Source organism: Plectropomus leopardus, chromosome 20 (genome assembly GCF_008729295.1).
Source record: "Plectropomus leopardus isolate mb chromosome 20, YSFRI_Pleo_2.0, whole genome shotgun sequence".
NCBI classification, from domain to species: domain Eukaryota; kingdom Metazoa; phylum Chordata; class Actinopteri; order Perciformes; family Serranidae; genus Plectropomus; species Plectropomus leopardus.
Genome location: NC_056482.1, coordinates 8,513,725 through 8,532,926, shown reverse-complemented (window position 1 = coordinate 8,532,926; position 19,202 = coordinate 8,513,725). Strand labels below are relative to the sequence as shown.

Sequence of the window (19,202 nt, the reverse complement as noted above, 5' to 3'; positions counted from 1 at the left end):
TGAGGATTATTGTGGGGTCGTGGGTTAAAGTTTAAGCCACGCTGTGTGTCTCTCGTGGGTGTCCATGCTGGAATGCAGAGAGATAGCGAAGCTGCACGGGCACCTGCAGAGCTGCGGGTTGATAGCTAATCAGACAATCGTGGCTGTAAAACACCCACTCAAGTCTTTGATGTTTGAGGAGGACACAAGTTGCTCTGTCATCTGCAGGGCGTTAAAACAATCTTCCACGGGGATATAGACAGCTTATCTGTCTCTTAAGTGCACACTGATAACAAGAGGAAGAACGAGTCATGTTATTAAATTAACACAAAATCTTTTCTATATCTTTGTAACTCCCCGCTTGTTTTTACATCCCTCTTGCTCTCTCCCTGTTTAGGATTCACAGGTCAACACTGTGAGCATAACATCGATGACTGTCCAGGCCACAGCTGCCAGAATGGTGGTGTGTGTGTGGATGGGGTGAACACCTACAATTGCCAGTGCCCACCTCATTACACAGGTGAAACTTTGCCTCTGTTTTTTTCCTAACTTAAAGAAATACATCACCCCCCCACATCATCATTTACATATCAATAACTCACCCCATATTACGTTGAAACGTTGAAGAAAATGTTTTTCTCGCATGCCTTTGGTGAATTAAGAATCCAAAACCTGACAAAATCTTGATGAATTGAAGTCATAGGGATCCATGTTTTACAACAGTAAAACCGTATCAAAATATCCTTACAACATTTCCTTACATATCCTTACAAAGTTTCACAAGTCGTGCAGTACAATGCAGGTCTGATTGATTCTTTGTATGGTCAGTAGTTCCTGAAGTGACAACCATTTCCAACAGGGCATTGAACAATAAGTGGAACTTATTCTCTTTTCAAAGCCAGACTCCGTTGACAAAAACTATAATTTTACCTCGCTGAACACTGGATGTTTTGAGGTTAAGTTCGATTTCACCAAAGTCACACAATAACACAAACATACTAAATATTTAGGCGATGGTAGACCAGCAGTTCCTGTGATCAACAAGGTAAAATTTTTGGTTGTGTCAGTTGAGTCTGGCTTTGAAACGAGCACATAGGTGAGTTTCATATTTAGTTCTTTCCCGCATTAGAAAGGGCTGCCTGTTTGGGAAGTACTGAGCTATAAGACTGGATAAATGACACTTTTATACTGCATAAGTTGTGAGAGAATTTGTTAATTGATTAATTGATATAGTTTTGCTTTTCTTAAATGTTGACTCCTATGACTCAGATTCGTCAAGAATTTTTTTTTTTGGATTCTTCACTCACTCTTGGAGTCATAAGAGAAAAACAAAGTTTTTGTTATAAATTCAAGTCAAGTCAATTTTATTTATAAAGCCCACTATCACGAATCACACTTTGCCTTAGAGGGCTTTACACAGCATACGACACCCTCTGTCCTTAGACCCTCACATCGACTAAGACTATATTCTGCATAACACAGGCTGATGCACTGATATGCAAATATTCATTTGGGGGATAAAGTATTCATTTAAATCAGAATAGTACAAAGACAACATTTATAAACACCCTCTTACACTGTCCTTTTCTCCTTTGTAAACTCTTTCAGGTCAATACTGCACTGAAAATGTGGACGAGTGTGAGTTGATGCCCAACGCATGCCAGAATGGAGGCACATGCCATGACACTCACGGCAGCTACCACTGCGTCTGCGTCAATGGGTGGACGGGCGACGACTGCAGCGAGAACATCGACGACTGTGCCAGTGCCGCCTGTTACCATGGCGCTACTTGCCACGACCGTGTGGCTTCCTTCTTCTGCGAGTGTCCTCATGGGCGCACAGGTATGACTATCAGTGGCTGTCCTAGACACACAGATTGTGATCTTGATGAAATATTGAAACATAATGATACAGTCTGATGAAAATGTGTTTGTATGGTGCTCACAGGTTTGTTGTGCCACCTCGATGACGCCTGCATCAGCAATCCATGTCAAAAGGGCTCCAACTGTGACACCAACCCGGTCAACGGCAAAGCAATCTGCACCTGTCCCCCAGGTTACACTGGGTCAGCCTGCAACCTGGACATTGATGAATGCTCCCTTGGTAAGTTATAAAGTCAGCTGTTTCTTTTCTCTGGTTTCTTTAGTTTTGATATTTCAATGCATAACTTACTACATGTATGAAAACTTGTTTCTTAAATGCTGCAGGTGCCAACCCTTGTGAACATGGCGGTCGCTGCCTAAACACCAAAGGCTCTTTCCAGTGTAAGTGTCTTCAAGGATATGAGGGACCCCGTTGCGAGATGGACGTCAATGAATGCATGTCCAATCCTTGCCATAATGATGCCACCTGCTTAGACCAGATTGGAGGGTTCCACTGCATCTGCATGCCAGGTATGAGTATTGGTTTATAAGGAGAAATAATTGAATCTTTGTCATGTTGGACCATTATTAAACTGTGGAACAAAGGGCAAGAAATAAAACATGATTTGACCATTTCTCCTCATGTGTCTGTTGGACTTCAGGATATGAGGGTGTGTTCTGCCACATCAACACTGATGAGTGTGCCAGCCAGCCTTGTCTTAACAATGGCAAGTGCGTCGACAAGATCAATTCCTTCCACTGCGAGTGCCCGAAAGGTGAGAAAAAAAATCAGGGAATGTGAGAGATGAGTTAATGGAGTAAAAGAAGCAGGTTCTTACCCTTTTTTTGGTCAGACAATGCAGCAGAGAAGAGGCAATAAAAGAGTGGATCATTAACTCAGCTATCAATGAGTATAGCACATATACGGGTCACAGATTGAATGTTAATGATTTACTTCCTCTGATGGTATCACTGAAGGGTTTTTGGGTGAACAGGGCAGAGCGGATCAGGTTGCGGGACATTAGCATATTTGGCGGGCGTGAGAGTTTGTATTAGAGCTTAGCGCCAAAGTTGGGGGAGGGCGGGATTGGTTTATGGCCGGTGAGCTGGAGGCCATTGTGTTTGAAAGAAAGATTTCACTGCACAGTAAGAGCCGAGGAGGAGGAGGAGGGGTGGAAGTGTTGTGGAATGGTTCGTTAGGACCTCCAGTGTCCTGCAGACCTACTTCAGATGCTAATGAGTTTTTCTGTTCTCCACTGTAGCGTTATGCACACTGTAGCTATGAAATACAACATAACTTTATAGTACTAATCTCAAACATTTTCGTTTAAACATATGTCCATTAAGTTGCTATCTGTCCACAAATTAGTTAAAACAAAGGTGATGAAGCCTATGGCTCACTGTTGAAAGTATTGCATTATTTTATATTTGCAGTTTTATGAGCTGGGTGTTGGCAACAATGTTTGTATTTTTTTTTAAAAAATTGCACTGAGTTACTGCTAATGCAAACCGTACATTTCCTGCTGCTGCAGCTTCACATTAAAAGCGTTTAATTGGTAAAACAAGAGTTGGCTTTTATTATGAAGTGCTCACAAGAAATGCTTTGTGCTTGTCAGTGAGATAAGTACTAGGACAATCATTTTCAACATGTTTTGACAGTGGAATAGTTTGAAATATTGCAAGGGGTAATGGAACAGTCAGCAGCAGCCACAGTGAGCTGTATGAAGAACTGCAGGTGAAGGGCTACACACCTCCAACTGTCACTGTGCCCCGCTGTCTGCAGAATCACACCGTGTGCAGTATAAAACCAGATCATGGTTGTACACAGAATGAAAAATATCCCATTTATTGCCTGACTTCCAGATTAAAACAACAGTAGGTTACTTTGCTGACCCAGAACTCTGTGACTCATAGCGTTAAACTGCATTTGCTGTTACCACTAGTAACTACAGGTGTTACCAAATTAACCAGGACCGAAATATTTAAAGATTGCCACACATAGCAATAAGCTGAAGTTTTAATTCTGCACTTTATTCAATGCATATGTAGGTTTTTCTGGGAGCCTGTGTCAGGTGGACATCGATGAGTGTGCTAGCACCCCTTGCAAGAATGGAGCCAAGTGTACTGATGGTCCCAACAAGTATACCTGCGAGTGTGCTGAAGGTAAAAGTTGTTTTTTTAGAATTCCCTTGTAAATTTCTACTTTCTACTTTCCCTCCAAAAGAACATTGCCATTATTTCATTAAAATGTACAATCTTTTCTTTTCTAGGTTACACAGGGCAGCACTGTGAGACTGACATCAACGAGTGCTATTCTGACCCCTGCCACTATGGTACCTGTAAGGATGGCCTCGCCTCCTTCACCTGCTACTGCCGCCCTGGCTACACTGGCCGCCTGTGTGAGACCAACATCAATGAGTGTCTGAGCCAGCCCTGTAAGAATGGTGGCACTTGCCAGGACAGGGAGAACACATATATCTGCGCTTGCCCCAAAGGCACTGCAGGTGAGACTTTTGACATCATCATTCAGATTGTTGCTTTTGAAATTGTACAATTTTGCTCATATCCTTTGCTTACACGCGTTCTCATCAACAGGTTTCAACTGTGAGGTGAATCTTGACGACTGCAAGAGCAAACCCTGCGACTACGGGAGGTGCATCGACAAAATCAACGGCTACGAGTGTGCATGTGAGCCCGGCTACACAGGTGAGGGCTGGGTGGAGTTTACAGGTGCAGGGGGTGTTCCCCTGAGCTTTGGGAGGGGCAGGTAGGACAGGTGGTTGGCGGGTTCACTCCTGTGGAACAATGGTGTCAGATTGCCTGTGTGGGATGTAAAGAGGGGGAGGACAGAGAAAGGAACACAGTCCCCAACCTGATACACACACAAAAGACACACAAAGCGCTAACTTTGTTTGCCATTTGAAAAGCTTGTGACGTTGAGCCTGGAAAGAGTCTGTAAGGTGATACTTTAAAAGGAAGAAGAGGCTGGACTTTAACCACATATCTGATGTGTAGCATGACAAATCCCATAAATATATCAAGTGTTTTCACCTCACTCACTGGCACATGTCCACCTGTAATGCACTGCTGAATAAAACTTCAGTGAGTCTTAATCCCAACAAGTGGACCACTCTCCGTCCCTTTCATGGCCCAGCAGAGCCGGTTCTGACTGGTAGCGGCTGCGTGATTATGCTCGAAGGCTTCTGTGCATCCCTCCTCCTCTTCCTCCCCTCCATCTTTTTGTGCTGACGGGGTGAGTGTGGAGGGCATGGCGGGACTGAGACACAGAGGGACAGAGGACTATTGTAACTGAAGATCAGGCAGTTGGGCCCCTCCCCTCCTGATTGATGAGGAGCAGAGGAGGGAGCCGAGTAGGGGATCAGAGGGGGGTTTAATTGTTACTCGGCCGTGTGTGAAATGGGTCTGGCCTTCTGTCCCTGTAAACAGCTCTGGGTGAGGTTAGTTCTCCCTGGATGGGGGGTGGTGTGTGTGTGTGAATAGAGAGAGTAGCTGCAGCCCCCCTCCTCCACCTCCTGGCAGCACCTCCCCCCTCTCAGATCCAGCTGAAACTCTCCTTCTGCCTATTCAACAGGCCAAAGCTGTAGCAGCTCCAATGTGTGCCTAGCCTGGCGGCCCCTGGAGGCCCTTTTGCCTCTCTTCCATTGATTGAATGGGGGCCCTGTTGAATGTTTAGGCAGTCTTTAGTGTTAGTTTTCACTATTGTCCTAAAACCACACAGGGCACATCAAACTAACAGCCTATATAGCATCAAAGAATACCACACCAGAGAGCAAAGTGTCCAGCTGTGGAGCATTCATAATGGCCAGCGGAGATGTTCATCAATTCACATCTTTCAAATGGATCCTAAAATCCTGCCTTATTGTCTTTCAGGATCAATGTGCAACATAAACATCGATGAGTGTGCCATCAACCCCTGTCACAACGGGGGCACGTGCGTCGATGGCATCAACAGCTTCACCTGCCTGTGCCCAGAGGGCTACAACGACGCCACCTGTTTGTCTCAGGTGGACGAGTGTGGCAGCAACCCCTGCATCCATGGCCGATGCCAGGACCTCATCAATGGGTGAGCATGAATCGAAATCTTAGATGAATGAGCTAGGGCTGAACAGTTAGTCAAAATTTTTATCAAAATCACAATATGGCCTACTGCAATTTTAAGATTTTTAAGATTCAAGTGTGAAATCTGTGTCTAAATACACTTTTAAAGGTCCATTGTGTAGAATTAACCGACATCTATTAGCAGAAATTGAATACAATATTCAAAACTATGTTTTCATTAGTTTATAATCACCTGAAAATAAGAATTATTGTGTTATCGTCATTGTAGAACGAGCTATTTATATCTTCATACGGAGCGGGTTCTCTTCCACGCAGTCCACCATGGTGTTCTTACAGTAGCGCAGAGTGATAAAATCAAACACTAACTCTAGATAGGGCATTTTCACATGTCAGTGTCAGCCAATTTAGTTCTCCTACACACCTGGCACACGGGAGAAGTGTTAGTTCTGCAACCTCGCCACTAGACGCCACTAAATCTTGCACACTGGACCTTGGAAATATTGTTGTACTGCTGAGATATCCTGGCCTTTATATCCTACAGACTTAAGAAAGAAAACATTTTTGTTTTGCACAGATCCCTACAAAAATCAATGTTTTCCAATGAAAACAAGTGTCATGTACAGTTTATTTTTTTAATATCGCTTATATCGCATATCATAACAAATTGCAATATCGGTTAACAAAATTCCAATTTGGTATTTTTTCAAAATTGTTTTAGCCCTAGGATGTAGAACAAGTGCCATGGATATAACTCATATAATAAAAGAAGAAAAGTATCACTTGACCTGACATTTTCTTTTGCATTAAAGCTACAAATGTACCTGTGACTCTGGCTGGAGCGGCCCCAACTGTGACATCAATAATAACGAGTGCGAGTCCAACCCGTGCATGAACGGGGGAACCTGCAAGGACATGACCAGCGGATACCACTGCACATGCAGAGCTGGCTTCACTGGTCAGTTATAACCCTCATGACTCCATTTCTTTATCTTTTCTCATAGAGAGTGAGTGTGTGCTCCGTCAGTCTATACCTAACCCAAGTGTGTTCTCTAATCCTGCCACTGTAGGACCTAACTGCCAAACTAACATCAACGAGTGTGCCTCCAACCCCTGCCTCAACCAGGGCACGTGCATCGATGATGTGGCAGGATACAAGTGCAACTGTTTGCTGCCCTACACTGGTACGACACGTAGCTGCTTATTTTTCACACTGTTACCTGGGTTGTTTGATTTAGTTAGCTGTTTGCACAGGTTGGAGATTGTAAAGACAATCTTCCGCTTTCCACACAGAAGGCCCTATCTTGTGTTGTTTAAGAAAACATCACCCAATGGTCACAAACAGGAATATCTGTTTTTGGCATCTCTGTGTGGAAAGATCTGCCTGTCTGCTTTTCGGGGATAACGGTATATGTGTGTGTTTTGGAATAACATGCCAAAGCGACTAATATAAGCTGGAGAGCTGGAGCCTGCTCCAAGCCCTATTCCCACTTCCGCCACGTCCTGTTTCCTGTCTGTGATCGCACAATAGCAGGAAATGGGAAGGCCCTTCCTGTTTGGCTAAGTCGTCATGGAAATGGACAAGGAAGTGGGATAGAAACTGGGAATTAGAAATTGATGTCAATCTTTAAAATGAAACTTTGTTCATAGTGTGACTTGGAATTGAATATTAAAGTTTAAGAAAGTGGCTCCATATTGCCAGAGCAATGCAAACATTGATGTTTTCTTTTCTGTGCCACCAGGTGATAACTGTGAGACCCTGCTGGCACCCTGCAGCCCACGACCCTGCAAAAACGGTGGAGTATGTAAGGAGTCCGAAGACTACCAGAGCTTCTCTTGCATCTGCCCTGAAGGATGGCAAGGTATCTACTTAATCATCCATTTCTGTTTCAGCTGTGTTTCAGCCATTAAGAACACTGTCGGGACATACTGACAGTTTCAGCAAATATGGCAAAATGTCACAGTTATCAAATGTTGCTTTAATCTATCCACCTACTGGATGATATGATTAACTTCTCTTAAACTATTTATCTTTTCCTCAAGGTCAAACTTGTGAGATCGATATCAACGAATGTGTTAAGAGCCCCTGCCGCAATGGTGCTATTTGCCATAACACTATGGGTGGCTACCAGTGCAAGTGTCAGCCAGGTTACACCGGCCTTAAGTGTGAGATCGACACTGATGACTGCAAACCAAGTAAGGAACAGATCTACACCCTTGCCAGTTCTCGTGTTGTCTGTAGTTCAAAACTCGAAAATGGTCATTTAATTTCCTCTTTCCTGCGTTTCAGATCCTTGCAGTAATGGCGGTCTGTGCCGCGATGGTGTCAACACTTTCACTTGCACCTGTCTACCCGGGTTTCGTGGTGGCCGATGTGAGCAGGACATAAATGAATGTGAGAGTAACCCCTGCAGGAATGGCGCAAACTGCACCGATTGCGTTAACAGCTACACTTGCACCTGCCCGCCTGGCTTCAGCGGCATCAACTGTGAGATCAACACCAACGATTGCACTGACAGGTAGCTCACCTTGTTGAAATGCTGTCTGTACTTATTTAACCTGCCCAAAGCAAGCCTAATAATCTCTAGTAATCTCTTATCTCTAACATTTTTACCGTGTCGCTTCAGCTCTTGCTTCAATGGCGGCACCTGTGTGGATGGAATTAATGCCTTCACCTGCCTGTGTCTACCTGGATTCACTGGGAGCTACTGCCAGTATGATATCAATGAGTGTGACTCCAAACCGTGCCTCAACGGAGGATCTTGTGTTGACAGTTATGGGACGTACAAGTGCACATGTCCTCATGGCTACACGGGAGTCAATTGTCAGGTAGGGTGAACTCTTTCAGTCAAGGCTGTTTTTGTTGGCTCATGCATTTTCTCCATTCATACAGTCTGTTAAGTATTTTCTCTCTTTGCGCCCCTCTTAGAATCTTGTGCGCTGGTGTGATTCATCCCCCTGTAAAAACGGAGGTTCTTGCTGGCAGCAGGGAGCCTCCTACACTTGCCAGTGTCAGACTGGATGGACTGGTCTCTATTGTGACATCCCCAGTGTGTCTTGTGAGGTCGCAGCCAAGCAGCAAGGTATGACAACATGCCAAAACTTATTTTCTGGCAGCTTTTTATATCAAACTTCTTGAATCTGAAAGCCCTGTCTGTGATTTGACCTTTCTGTAATTTCTTCCGCGTTGATTTTAGGGGTGGAGGTGGCTCACCTGTGCAGGAACTCAGGCCAGTGTTTGGATGCCGGGAACACTCATTACTGCCGCTGCCAGGCCGGCTACACTGGGAGCTACTGCCAGGAACAAGTGGACGAGTGCTCGCCCAATCCTTGCCAGAATGGAGCTGTCTGTACTGATTATCTGGGAGGCTACAGCTGTGAGGTAGGTTGATCGAATTGAAAATAAATTCACAACAGTTGTCAGTTATCATTCAAAACGTCATCATAAAAAAGTAATAAATTACATGTAACTCCTCTAATGATTTTCTTTCTCTCTCTTAGTGTGTCCCGGGCTACCACGGTGTAAACTGCTCCAAAGAGATCAATGAATGCCAGTCACAGCCCTGTCAGAATGGAGGCACGTGCATCGACCTCATCAATACATACAAGTGCTCCTGTCCAAGAGGGACTCAAGGTATATACCCCCATGCAACATAAACACACACACACACACACACACACACACACACACACACACACACAATTTCATGAGCAAATATATTCACAAAAATATATTTGGATTTGGATATATTGTAACTCAACGTTTCTGTTTCCCATAGGTGTCCACTGTGAGATTAATTTGGATGACTGCACCCCCTCCAGCGACCCACTGACCAATGAGCCCAAGTGCTTCAACAACGGCAAGTGTGTGGATCGCATTGGAGGTTACCAGTGTATGTGCCCGCCAGGCTATGTAGGCGAGCGCTGCGAAGGTGACGTCAACGAGTGTTTGTCAGACCCCTGTGACCCCAGAGGGTCCTACAACTGCATTCAGCTCACCAACAGCTACCGCTGCGAGTGCCGCACTGGATATACAGGTACTTATGTGCATCCAGCTGCATGTACAAACTGCAGTAAACCTTTGTTCTGTGTCTGGGTGATGTACAAAGGGTAATAAGTCAATTTGCTTCTGTCCTGTAGGTCAGCGTTGTGACAAAGTGTTTGATGGCTGCAAAGGAAGACCCTGCAAAAATGGAGGATCATGCGCTGTTGCCAGTAACACACCTCATGGTTTCATCTGCAAATGTCCACCTGTGAGTACAGCCATGAGATCCACTTTGCTTTTTAACATGCACTACCCCTTTCTCTCAAGTACAGTACAATAATCATAACTTCTGTCCCTTCAGGGCTTCACCGGCTCTTCTTGCGAGTATGATTCTCGCTCCTGTGGGAGTTTGAATTGCAGAAATGGAGGAACGTGCGTATCAGGCCACCTTGGCCCACGCTGCCTGTGTCCACCAACCTTCACCGGGCCTGAGTGCCAGACCCCCACCGACAGCCTCTGCATCTCCAACCCCTGCTACAACGGCGGCACGTGCCAGATCACACCGGACTCGCCTTTCTTCCAGTGCAGCTGCCCCAGCAACTTCAACGGCCTGCTGTGCCACATCCTGGACTACTCCTTTGTGGGAGGTTTTGGCAGGGACATCACCCCGCCTCCAGAAGTGGAGGTGAGCTGCGAGATTCCTCAGTGTGACGAGTGGGCCGGGAACCATATCTGTGACTCACTCTGCAACAACCACGCCTGCGGCTGGGATGGAGGGGACTGCTCGCTGAATTTTGATGACCCTTGGCAGAACTGCTCCGCGGCCTTGCAGTGCTGGCGCTACTTTAACGATGGGAAGTGTGACGGACAGTGCAACAGCCCTGGGTGTCTCTATGATGGCTTTGATTGTCAGGGACAGGAAGGACAATGCAAGTAAGTCTAGAAAACACAGAAAATGCTTATCATGGACATATTTTGGGATTTGTTATATGTTTGTATATCAAAATGCTAACCTAATCTCATCCTTTTCCCCCAGCCCGCTCTATGACCAGTACTGTAAAGACCATTATGCTGACGGTCACTGTGACCAGGGTTGCAACAATGCCGAATGTGAATGGGACGGCCTGGACTGCGCCAACAACATGCCAGAGAAGCTGGCAGACGGGCACTTAGTCCTGGTGGTCCATATTCCCCCAGAACAGCTTAAGAATCGGTCCTCAGCTTTCCTCCGAGAGCTCAGCAGCGTTCTCCACACCAACGTGGTGTTCCGCCGTGACGCCAAAGGAGAACCAATGATCTTCCCTTACTATGGCAACGAGCAAGACCTCGTCAAACATAATGTGCTGAAGCGCTCTGCAGACGGCTGGCCTGAGTGGGCTTCCATGCCGGCCAACGTTTTGGGTCAAGTGAAGGAAAGTGTGTCTGCCATGGTCAGCCCAAGGAAACGCAGAGAGCTGGATCCTGTGCAAGTTAAAGGGTACGCACCACAAGCAATATTCCATGTAAATTATAGCATAACATATTTATTTGTATTTGGATTACGGAAAAATGTTAAATGTGTCTATCCATATCTGCCTATAGGTCTGTGGTGTACCTGGAGATTGACAACCGTCAGTGTTACCAGCAGTCTAGTGAATGCTTCCAGAGCGCCACAGATGTAGCTGCGTTCCTTGGAGCACTGGCCACCAGCGGGAACCTCAATGTTCCCTATATTGAAGCTGTCACCAGTAAGCAACTCATCTCCAGCCCTTTCGTAAAAATAAATAAATAAAGATGGTCACCAAGTTGAAATCCTAAGAAACACACTAACTTTGACTCTTTTTTCAGGTGTGAGACCTACTCCCTCCACTTCAGAGCTCTACCCCATGTACGTGGTCTTCCTGGGCTTGGCTGCTTTGGGTTTCATCTGTCTTGGAGTTCTGGTGTCCCGTAAGAGGCGGCGAGAGCACGGCCAGCTTTGGTTCCCTGAAGGATTTAAAACATCTGAGCCGAGCAAAAAGAAGCGCAGAGAGCCACTGGGAGAGGATTCTGTTGGATTAAGGTAAGGAGACTTAAAAAGTAGAATATAAAGACAGCTGTACTTAAAAGGCAGTACACAGATGAAAAAATTGTTTTTTATGTCAAGGTTATTTTTAAGATTTTGGGCTATTTGCTTGCATAATATGTCTTCCTTCAGATTAGAAAGAAGACACATTTAGGTGTAAATTTTTGTTCAGCTTTTTTTTCTGAAATTGTATGTGAAAAGCATATAATTTTTTTTATAGAAAATGCATCATTCGCATATTTGAACATAAAATTTCAGAAAACATTTAACAAAAAAATAGCTGTCTTCATTTATCAACTGGGGATGTTTCCTGGTGATATCTATTATTTAAATTTCTTCACCCTATTCCCTTGTAGCATCTTATGTTTTGTCTAAAAATGATTTGAATTTTATAATACACATCTTTAAAGGGCAATTTTCTCATACTCTGAGCCAGAAATCTTAATTTATTCGCATACACCAGTTTTTCCAGTTTCATTCTTACCTATATTCTCAAAGTTTTCCCACAGGGGTTTGTTGATTTATCATTCATTTATATACCAGTTTATTCCAAAAAACGTGGGAAAATTTTTTTTTTTTTTTCTCATTGCAATTGACAGTATTCTATCATTTGTGGAGTTCTTTTGTATTTGATGTCATGTAACCAACGTACCTCCTCTTCTCAACAGGCCGATGAAAAACTCTGACATTAATCTTATGGATGACAATCAAAATGAATGGGATGATGAGGATCCAGACTGCAGGCGCTTCAGGGTAAGAAAAACACAATATGAGTCTCGACATGTCTGAAACTTTGAATTATTCAAACATTTTAATGTGTGATCCTGACGTTGTGATGATTGTCTTTCAGTTTGAGGAGCAGGCCATGTTGGATTTAAGTGACCATACTGACCACAGGAAATGGACACAGCAGCACCTTGATGCAGCTGACCTACGAATTGCGTCCATTGCTCCAACCCCTCCTCAGGGAGAGGCAGAGAACGACTGCATGGATGTGAATGTCAGAGGACCAGGTGAGTACTTTGGTTATCATACGGTGATCGTAATATTCTGTAAACAGACACATGACCGGGAACTCATTATAACTCATTACATCCTCTCCTTTCCATTTTCAGATGGTTTCACTCCCCTGATGATCGCCTCCTGCAGCGGAGGAGGACTGGAGACAGGTAACAGTGAAGAAGAAGAAGATCCCTCGGCAGAAATCATCTCCGACTTTATTTACCAGGGCGCCAACCTCCACAACCAGACGGACCGCACTGGAGAGACAGCTCTCCACCTGGCCGCCCGCTATGCTCGCTCCGATGCTGCCAAACGCCTCCTGGAGTCCAGCGCTGACGCCAACGTTCAGGACAACATGGGCCGCACTCCGCTTCACGCTGCTGTGGCTGCAGACGCACAGGGAGTGTTTCAGGTAACCTCTTCTTCCACAGGGATCCTATATTTCTCCTGGCTTTGATTTCTGATAAATCCAGCACATTAGAAGGACTTCACTAAACACGTCTGTGTCCTTGCAGATTTTAATCCGAAATCGTGCCACTGATCTTGACGCCCGCATGCACGATGGAACAACGCCACTGATTCTGGCAGCCCGACTTGCGGTTGAGGGTATGGTGGAGGAGCTTATCAACTGCCACGCTGATGCTAATGCCACCGATGATTCTGGTAGCTAACATTTTATCAACCCCCCATCTTCACAGTCCATGAATACCCCTCCCAGTGTGCTGTTATGATAATCAACCCTCACATTTATTTACTCTCTCTGCAGGTAAATCTGCTCTTCACTGGGCTGCGGCTGTAAACAATGTGGAGGCGGCTTTAGTGCTGTTGAAAAATGGAGCCAACAAAGACATGCAAGACAACAAGGTGTGTGAAATGATGTGTAATGACAATATAGTAATCACAGTATTTTACTTTGTGAATTGATTTTTATGCCTCTATGCTGGCAATAGCCATGGGCAGAGGCATTATTTTTAGGGCTATCAGTCCTTCCCATAGCTCCAGAATGGCTAAAAAGAATTTGTTTAAAATTTGGCTCAAACGTCCATGGACTTAACAATGAATGATTAGATTTTGGTGGTCAAAGGTAAATGTGACTTTCTTGAACCTGACATTCTCGTGAACACAATATTTCAAGAACACCCTGAAAGAATTCCTTTAAATTTGGCACGAACATCCACTCAGACTCAGCGATGAACATATTAGATTTATGTGGTCAAAGGTCAAGTTCAAGGTGACCCTGCATCAGTCCTGTTCTCGTGTACACAATGTCTCATGTGCACCTCGAGAGAATTTAGAAAAAAAGCTCCACTTGGACTCAAGAATGAATTGATTAGAATTTGGTGGTCGAAGTTCAAAGGTCATTGTGACCTTGTATAACATGTTTTTGGCTATAACTCAAGAACTCATACGGTAATTATGATAAGATTTTCACTAATGTCTAATGAGATCTAATTATGGAGCAATGACTTTTTTATCCAAAAGGTCAACATAGCTGTGACATCAAATTTTAAACTGTAAGTGCAACGTTTTTGAAATTCTATTTTCTTGTTTGCTTTCAGGAAGAGACGCCGCTCTTCCTTGCAGCCCGTGAAGGCAGCTTTGAGACTGCCAAGGTTCTCCTGGAGCACTTTGCCAATCGTGAGATCACTGACCATCTCGACCAACTACCCAGAGATATCGCCCAGGAGCGCATGCACCATGACATCGTCCGCCTTCTGGATGAGTACAATGTGGTTCGAAGTCCCGGGCTCCACAGCGCCCCCCTAAGCACCTCCAGCCTCTCGCCACCTCTCTGCTCTCCAAATGACTATCTTAGCAACCTCAAGCCCACTCTGTCCGTCAAGAAGGTTCGAAAACTTAGCGCTGGTGGTAAAGGAGGGAAGGATGGAGGCAAGGATAATAGAGTAAAGAAGAAAAAGTCACTAGATGGAAAGGGGAACTTGCTAGACACATCAGCTGTCCTCTCTCCAGTTGACTCCCTCGAGTCGCCGCATGGCTACTTGTCTGATGTGGCATCTCCTCCCATGACGTCACCCTTCCAGCAGTCCCCGCCTATGTCTCTAAATCACCTACAAGGCAATGGGGACCATATGGGCCAGATGAACATGGGTAAAGACATGGGCTGTATGTCTTTTGACCCAAACCCGCCTCGTCTCACCCACATGCCCGTGTCCAGCCCCAGCAGTCAGGGCTCGACATCTATAGGTGGCAGCAGAGGAGGTCAGTGCGACTGGATGTCCAGGATGCACCCAGGTGTCGGCCAGCAAGGAGGCTTCACCCAGGCGCCACCCATATCCCACAACATGATGGGGACCCTGCATGGCGTCAGCACTGCCACTCTGTCTCAGATCATGGGCTACCAGAATCTGCAGAACACCCACTTGGGCTCGTCCGCACACATGATGCAGCAGGCTCACACGCGGCAGCTCCAGCACCAGAACTCCAACTCTGCCACAGCCGGCCAGCCTCTCAACCAGAGCTTCCCGAATGTAGAGCTGAACGGCTCTGACATGCCGCAAAATAATACTCGCTCCATGCCCATCCACACCGTGATGCCCCAGGAGACGCAGATCCTCGGCACACAATTTCTCACCCCTCCCTCACAGCACAGCTACTCTGGCCCCATGGACAACACACCTAACCACCAGCTACAGGTGCCCGACCACCCGTTTCTAACTCCCTCCCCCGGCTCCCCTGACCAATGGTCCAGCTCGTCCCCACATTCCAACATGTCCGATTGGTCAGAAGGCATCTCCAGCCCGCCCACAAGTATCCATTCTCAAATGAATCTGATCCCAGACCAGTTTAAGTAGAGACTTGTAAAATGGAACTCTTTTAGCAGAAAAAATATATATGAAAAATTCATACTGGAAGAGAGTAACGAACCTGTCTCAAGACTGAAGATGCTCCTTTTTTATTATCAGTTTTTATACTAACGATAAGAACAGTTTTAGTAATTTTGTATTTATTTATGTCCTTTTTTTGAAATATAAAGAAGATGCTTTTATATTTATGCTTTTGTATTTTTTTTTTTGTTCTGTTATGTATTGGAAGATTAGAAAGGAGGAGTGTATATCAGAAAAAAAGACTCCTAGATGTGTACACTGGCTATTTATTTGTGTCTTGTGTTGCTATATTCACTGGATTTTATTTTAATCTTTCAGTCTTCAAAAATTTTTATTTTTGGGATTTACATTGCTTTATGTTTGTACAGATTTTTTTTAGATTATTTTAAATTTTTCAGTATTAATTAATTATATTTTAACCTCCTTTGTCTTTAAAAATGACATAGGTTTTGTTACTGAACTACATTTCACTAAGTCTTATCACTGAGTCTGTGTTAGATGATGATCAAATCTATGTATAAAGTGTCACCTTTCATGATGTTGCTTTGCTATACTGTCCATTTGTGGCACATTGATAAAGAGAGTAACTGAGCGAAGGTAACGGAGACCTTAAAGCACAGAATAAATATCCCTTATCAGTTGAGAGGTGCTTTTCAAAAGGAGTCAAAAAAGCATCTAAATCAACCTGAGCCTATTTTGTATTGAATGATGGTCTTGGCTGGTGCTGAGTAATTGATTTGTGATAGATTATGATGCAAGGGTTGCTTCTTTATCTCATACTGTATCTCAAATCAGTGATTATGGTTACCATGTTTAACCTGCTAAGTGTTCAATTGCAGACCTGTTGTAGAAAATGTTACATTTGCCACAGTTTAAAAAATAGTGCCAGTGTGATTTTTGTTTTTCCTAAGAAAAGCAATGTATTTGTGAGATTTCTTGTTTAAAATGAAAATGTCTTCGAGGTGGAGGCATTGTTTGTGACAGAAATGGGGACCTTTGTTTGTGTGTTTCACGACATCACCTGCACTTTGTAAGGGAGTGTGGTTTAAGGTGTCTAAATGTCATGTTTTATAAACTAATTCAGAGATAAGAGATGTTTTTAAGAAAAGATGTAATTCAAAATCAATGTTCATGCAAAGTTGTAGTTTGCAAAGAAGTATTTCCTGATTCAAAATTGTTTTGTAAAAATTGTCCTGATTCAATAAAAAAGCTGTGGTTAAGCTTTAAAGATATGACTTGCTTTCTTGTTTTAATTCTTTTCTGGAACAATATGTGGCTGACCGTGCAGCCTTCCCATCTGTTCCTCAGACTGAATAAGACATCTATTGCATTAACATGAAAAGAGACGGCTCTGTTAAGACAGCTGCTGGTGTCTGATGCCCTCTGGTGGTGACATTGCTATTATTGCTGAAATCATTCCAGTTTATTTCCGCTGAGATTTTAGACTTGAATAAATGTGTGGATGCCACCATTAACATGTTACGCTTTAATCATATGATCTACCTGATATAGTAGATACTGAGTAGATATAAAGATGTGTGCTGGATTCAGGTGTTTTATCATTGGTGAAAAATGGAACTGATTATCCAGGGCCCCAAACGGCAGATGGCCCCCAAAAAGCCTGGAATGATGTTTGGTTTTGTTTGCATTTTTTATTTCTAAGTAATAAGTTCCAAAACTAAATTAAAACTGCCTGAATAAATTGGTCGAAAGACCAAATTTTGCATTTTAAAAAATAGTGGCGGCTCTCTAAGTTGAGTCCACCCCTGCACTAGAATTCATGCACACAGTTACTGTAGAGTCAAGTGAGTATACCAGCAGGGAAAACAGCATATGTTTTTCTCCAAAATGGCATTAAGGATTCCAAAAATGAAAATACAGAAATAAAGTAAAGGGACAGAAAGTAGACTGCAAAAAAAAGAAGAAGAAAGAAAGAAAAATAATTTTTTCTTTTTCTTTTTTTGCATAACAGAGACATGGATCAGGAGAGGAGGGGCATGGGGCCCACAGAAAGTGCCTATGCATAGGGCCCAGAATTTAACAAGTTCTGTCTGGATCCTTGTAAGAAGACAGAAATAGCTCACTCAGACTGATCTGGAAAAGAGAGAGACATACTTCATACAGATGCATGCCTTTCTCTCCACACTGAATGGCATAGTTAGGTTAGGTTACCTGGAATAGCTGCATTCTCATTGTAGATGCATTTCATATCCGGTTGGTGCTGTATTGTTATCTGTGGATAAGGCTACAGACTTTCTGTAATCTTGAATATAAAAAAATATATTTGTGCACAGGTGATGTTGAATGTGTCCGATCTTCAGTCTATTTAGAGCAACTCTCTCGTCACAGTGAGAAAACCAGGGTTAGTGAGTTGCCTGTTCTGACTAATGACATTTGAGCCACCAGACCTCTCTCTGTACAAACCTCTTGCTGTGAGCACATCACAAGAATCTTTGCTATGTGTGATGTTCATCTGGAAGAAAAAACAATAGTTCCAGCGATCAGTGACATCTCATTCAGTACTTAACACCACATGGATTAAAGCTTTTAACAGTGTTTTCAGTTAAAAGGTGGCATATAAAATATCCCATCAACCTTCAGGGATTTTCCAGAGGAATTTCATGTTATTTTAACATGAATAACATAGGTTAAATTAGTTAGTATTCTATAACACTCATCATTTGTAATACCTGGATTAGTTACTGATATGTCAGCAATAAAGCTGCAGGCTGTGCATCAGTGGACCACTATCAGTGGTGCTGACCAGAGGACTCTTTGAGGACATTTTATATCAAGTGTCCTATTTTGTGGTAGGTATTGTACATTTGAGGGTGCATGTGAATTGTTAAAGGGGAACTCCATATGAAATGGTTAATTTACCAGTCACCAGGTGTACTACTCAGCATTTGAAAACAATTTAAAACCCGGATGACATCAGCTTTCATGTGCTGCATTCAGACACCTTTTACTACTTGAATCTTTGAAATACAAGCAACTTGGTTTTGAAAACATGGAGGAAAATAGCAATGAAAATCTTGGCAAGAAATGCCCCGACAAATTGTAAGAAATTAATAAAAAAGTGATGACAAAATCACCTAAAAATTAGCTTTAAAAAAAAAAAGGTTGGCCAACTGGGAAAATATTTTTTTAAAAACTGAGAAAATAATGTGCAGAAAAGTCAGAGGAAAAAAAATGTTTTCATTTTTTTTAGGTCATTTTCTTGTTTGTTTTAGGCTTCCTTTTTACCCTCGCTTATTTCGGTTTAAATATATATATGTATATATATATAACTATTTTTTTGCTAATTTTTTGCTGTGTCTTATTACATTGCACAATATAATACTCTGGAGTACTCCTCATAGGCAGTATTGCAGTTTTTATATACAACCTCTGACATCAACACCTGA

General features: G+C 43.5%; 1 protein-coding gene across 1 annotated transcript in view; it reads left to right on the top strand.

Moving 5' to 3' along the window:
- The window catches only part of notch1a (notch receptor 1a), a 29,346-nt gene extending 13,185 nt beyond the window's left edge, over positions 1-16,161 (top strand). The window contains exons 5-34 of the mRNA XM_042508753.1: positions 377-499; positions 1,588-1,821; positions 1,927-2,082; positions 2,187-2,372; positions 2,504-2,617; positions 3,891-4,004; positions 4,112-4,345; positions 4,437-4,547; positions 5,733-5,925; positions 6,731-6,876; positions 6,989-7,102; positions 7,661-7,780; positions 7,962-8,114; positions 8,209-8,437; positions 8,546-8,747; positions 8,848-9,001; positions 9,116-9,300; positions 9,420-9,552; positions 9,698-9,955; positions 10,059-10,171; positions 10,265-10,836; positions 10,940-11,380; positions 11,485-11,630; positions 11,731-11,944; positions 12,616-12,700; positions 12,798-12,960; positions 13,063-13,361; positions 13,465-13,612; positions 13,716-13,813; positions 14,509-16,161. Coding sequence (XP_042364687.1) covers positions 377-499; positions 1,588-1,821; positions 1,927-2,082; positions 2,187-2,372; positions 2,504-2,617; positions 3,891-4,004; positions 4,112-4,345; positions 4,437-4,547; positions 5,733-5,925; positions 6,731-6,876; positions 6,989-7,102; positions 7,661-7,780; positions 7,962-8,114; positions 8,209-8,437; positions 8,546-8,747; positions 8,848-9,001; positions 9,116-9,300; positions 9,420-9,552; positions 9,698-9,955; positions 10,059-10,171; positions 10,265-10,836; positions 10,940-11,380; positions 11,485-11,630; positions 11,731-11,944; positions 12,616-12,700; positions 12,798-12,960; positions 13,063-13,361; positions 13,465-13,612; positions 13,716-13,813; positions 14,509-15,762 — 6,692 coding nt within the window. The 3' untranslated portion in view covers positions 15,763-16,161. The remainder of the gene's footprint in view (positions 1-376; positions 500-1,587; positions 1,822-1,926; positions 2,083-2,186; positions 2,373-2,503; positions 2,618-3,890; positions 4,005-4,111; positions 4,346-4,436; positions 4,548-5,732; positions 5,926-6,730; positions 6,877-6,988; positions 7,103-7,660; positions 7,781-7,961; positions 8,115-8,208; positions 8,438-8,545; positions 8,748-8,847; positions 9,002-9,115; positions 9,301-9,419; positions 9,553-9,697; positions 9,956-10,058; positions 10,172-10,264; positions 10,837-10,939; positions 11,381-11,484; positions 11,631-11,730; positions 11,945-12,615; positions 12,701-12,797; positions 12,961-13,062; positions 13,362-13,464; positions 13,613-13,715; positions 13,814-14,508) is intronic.
- Positions 16,162-19,202: the final 3,041 nt, after the last annotated feature.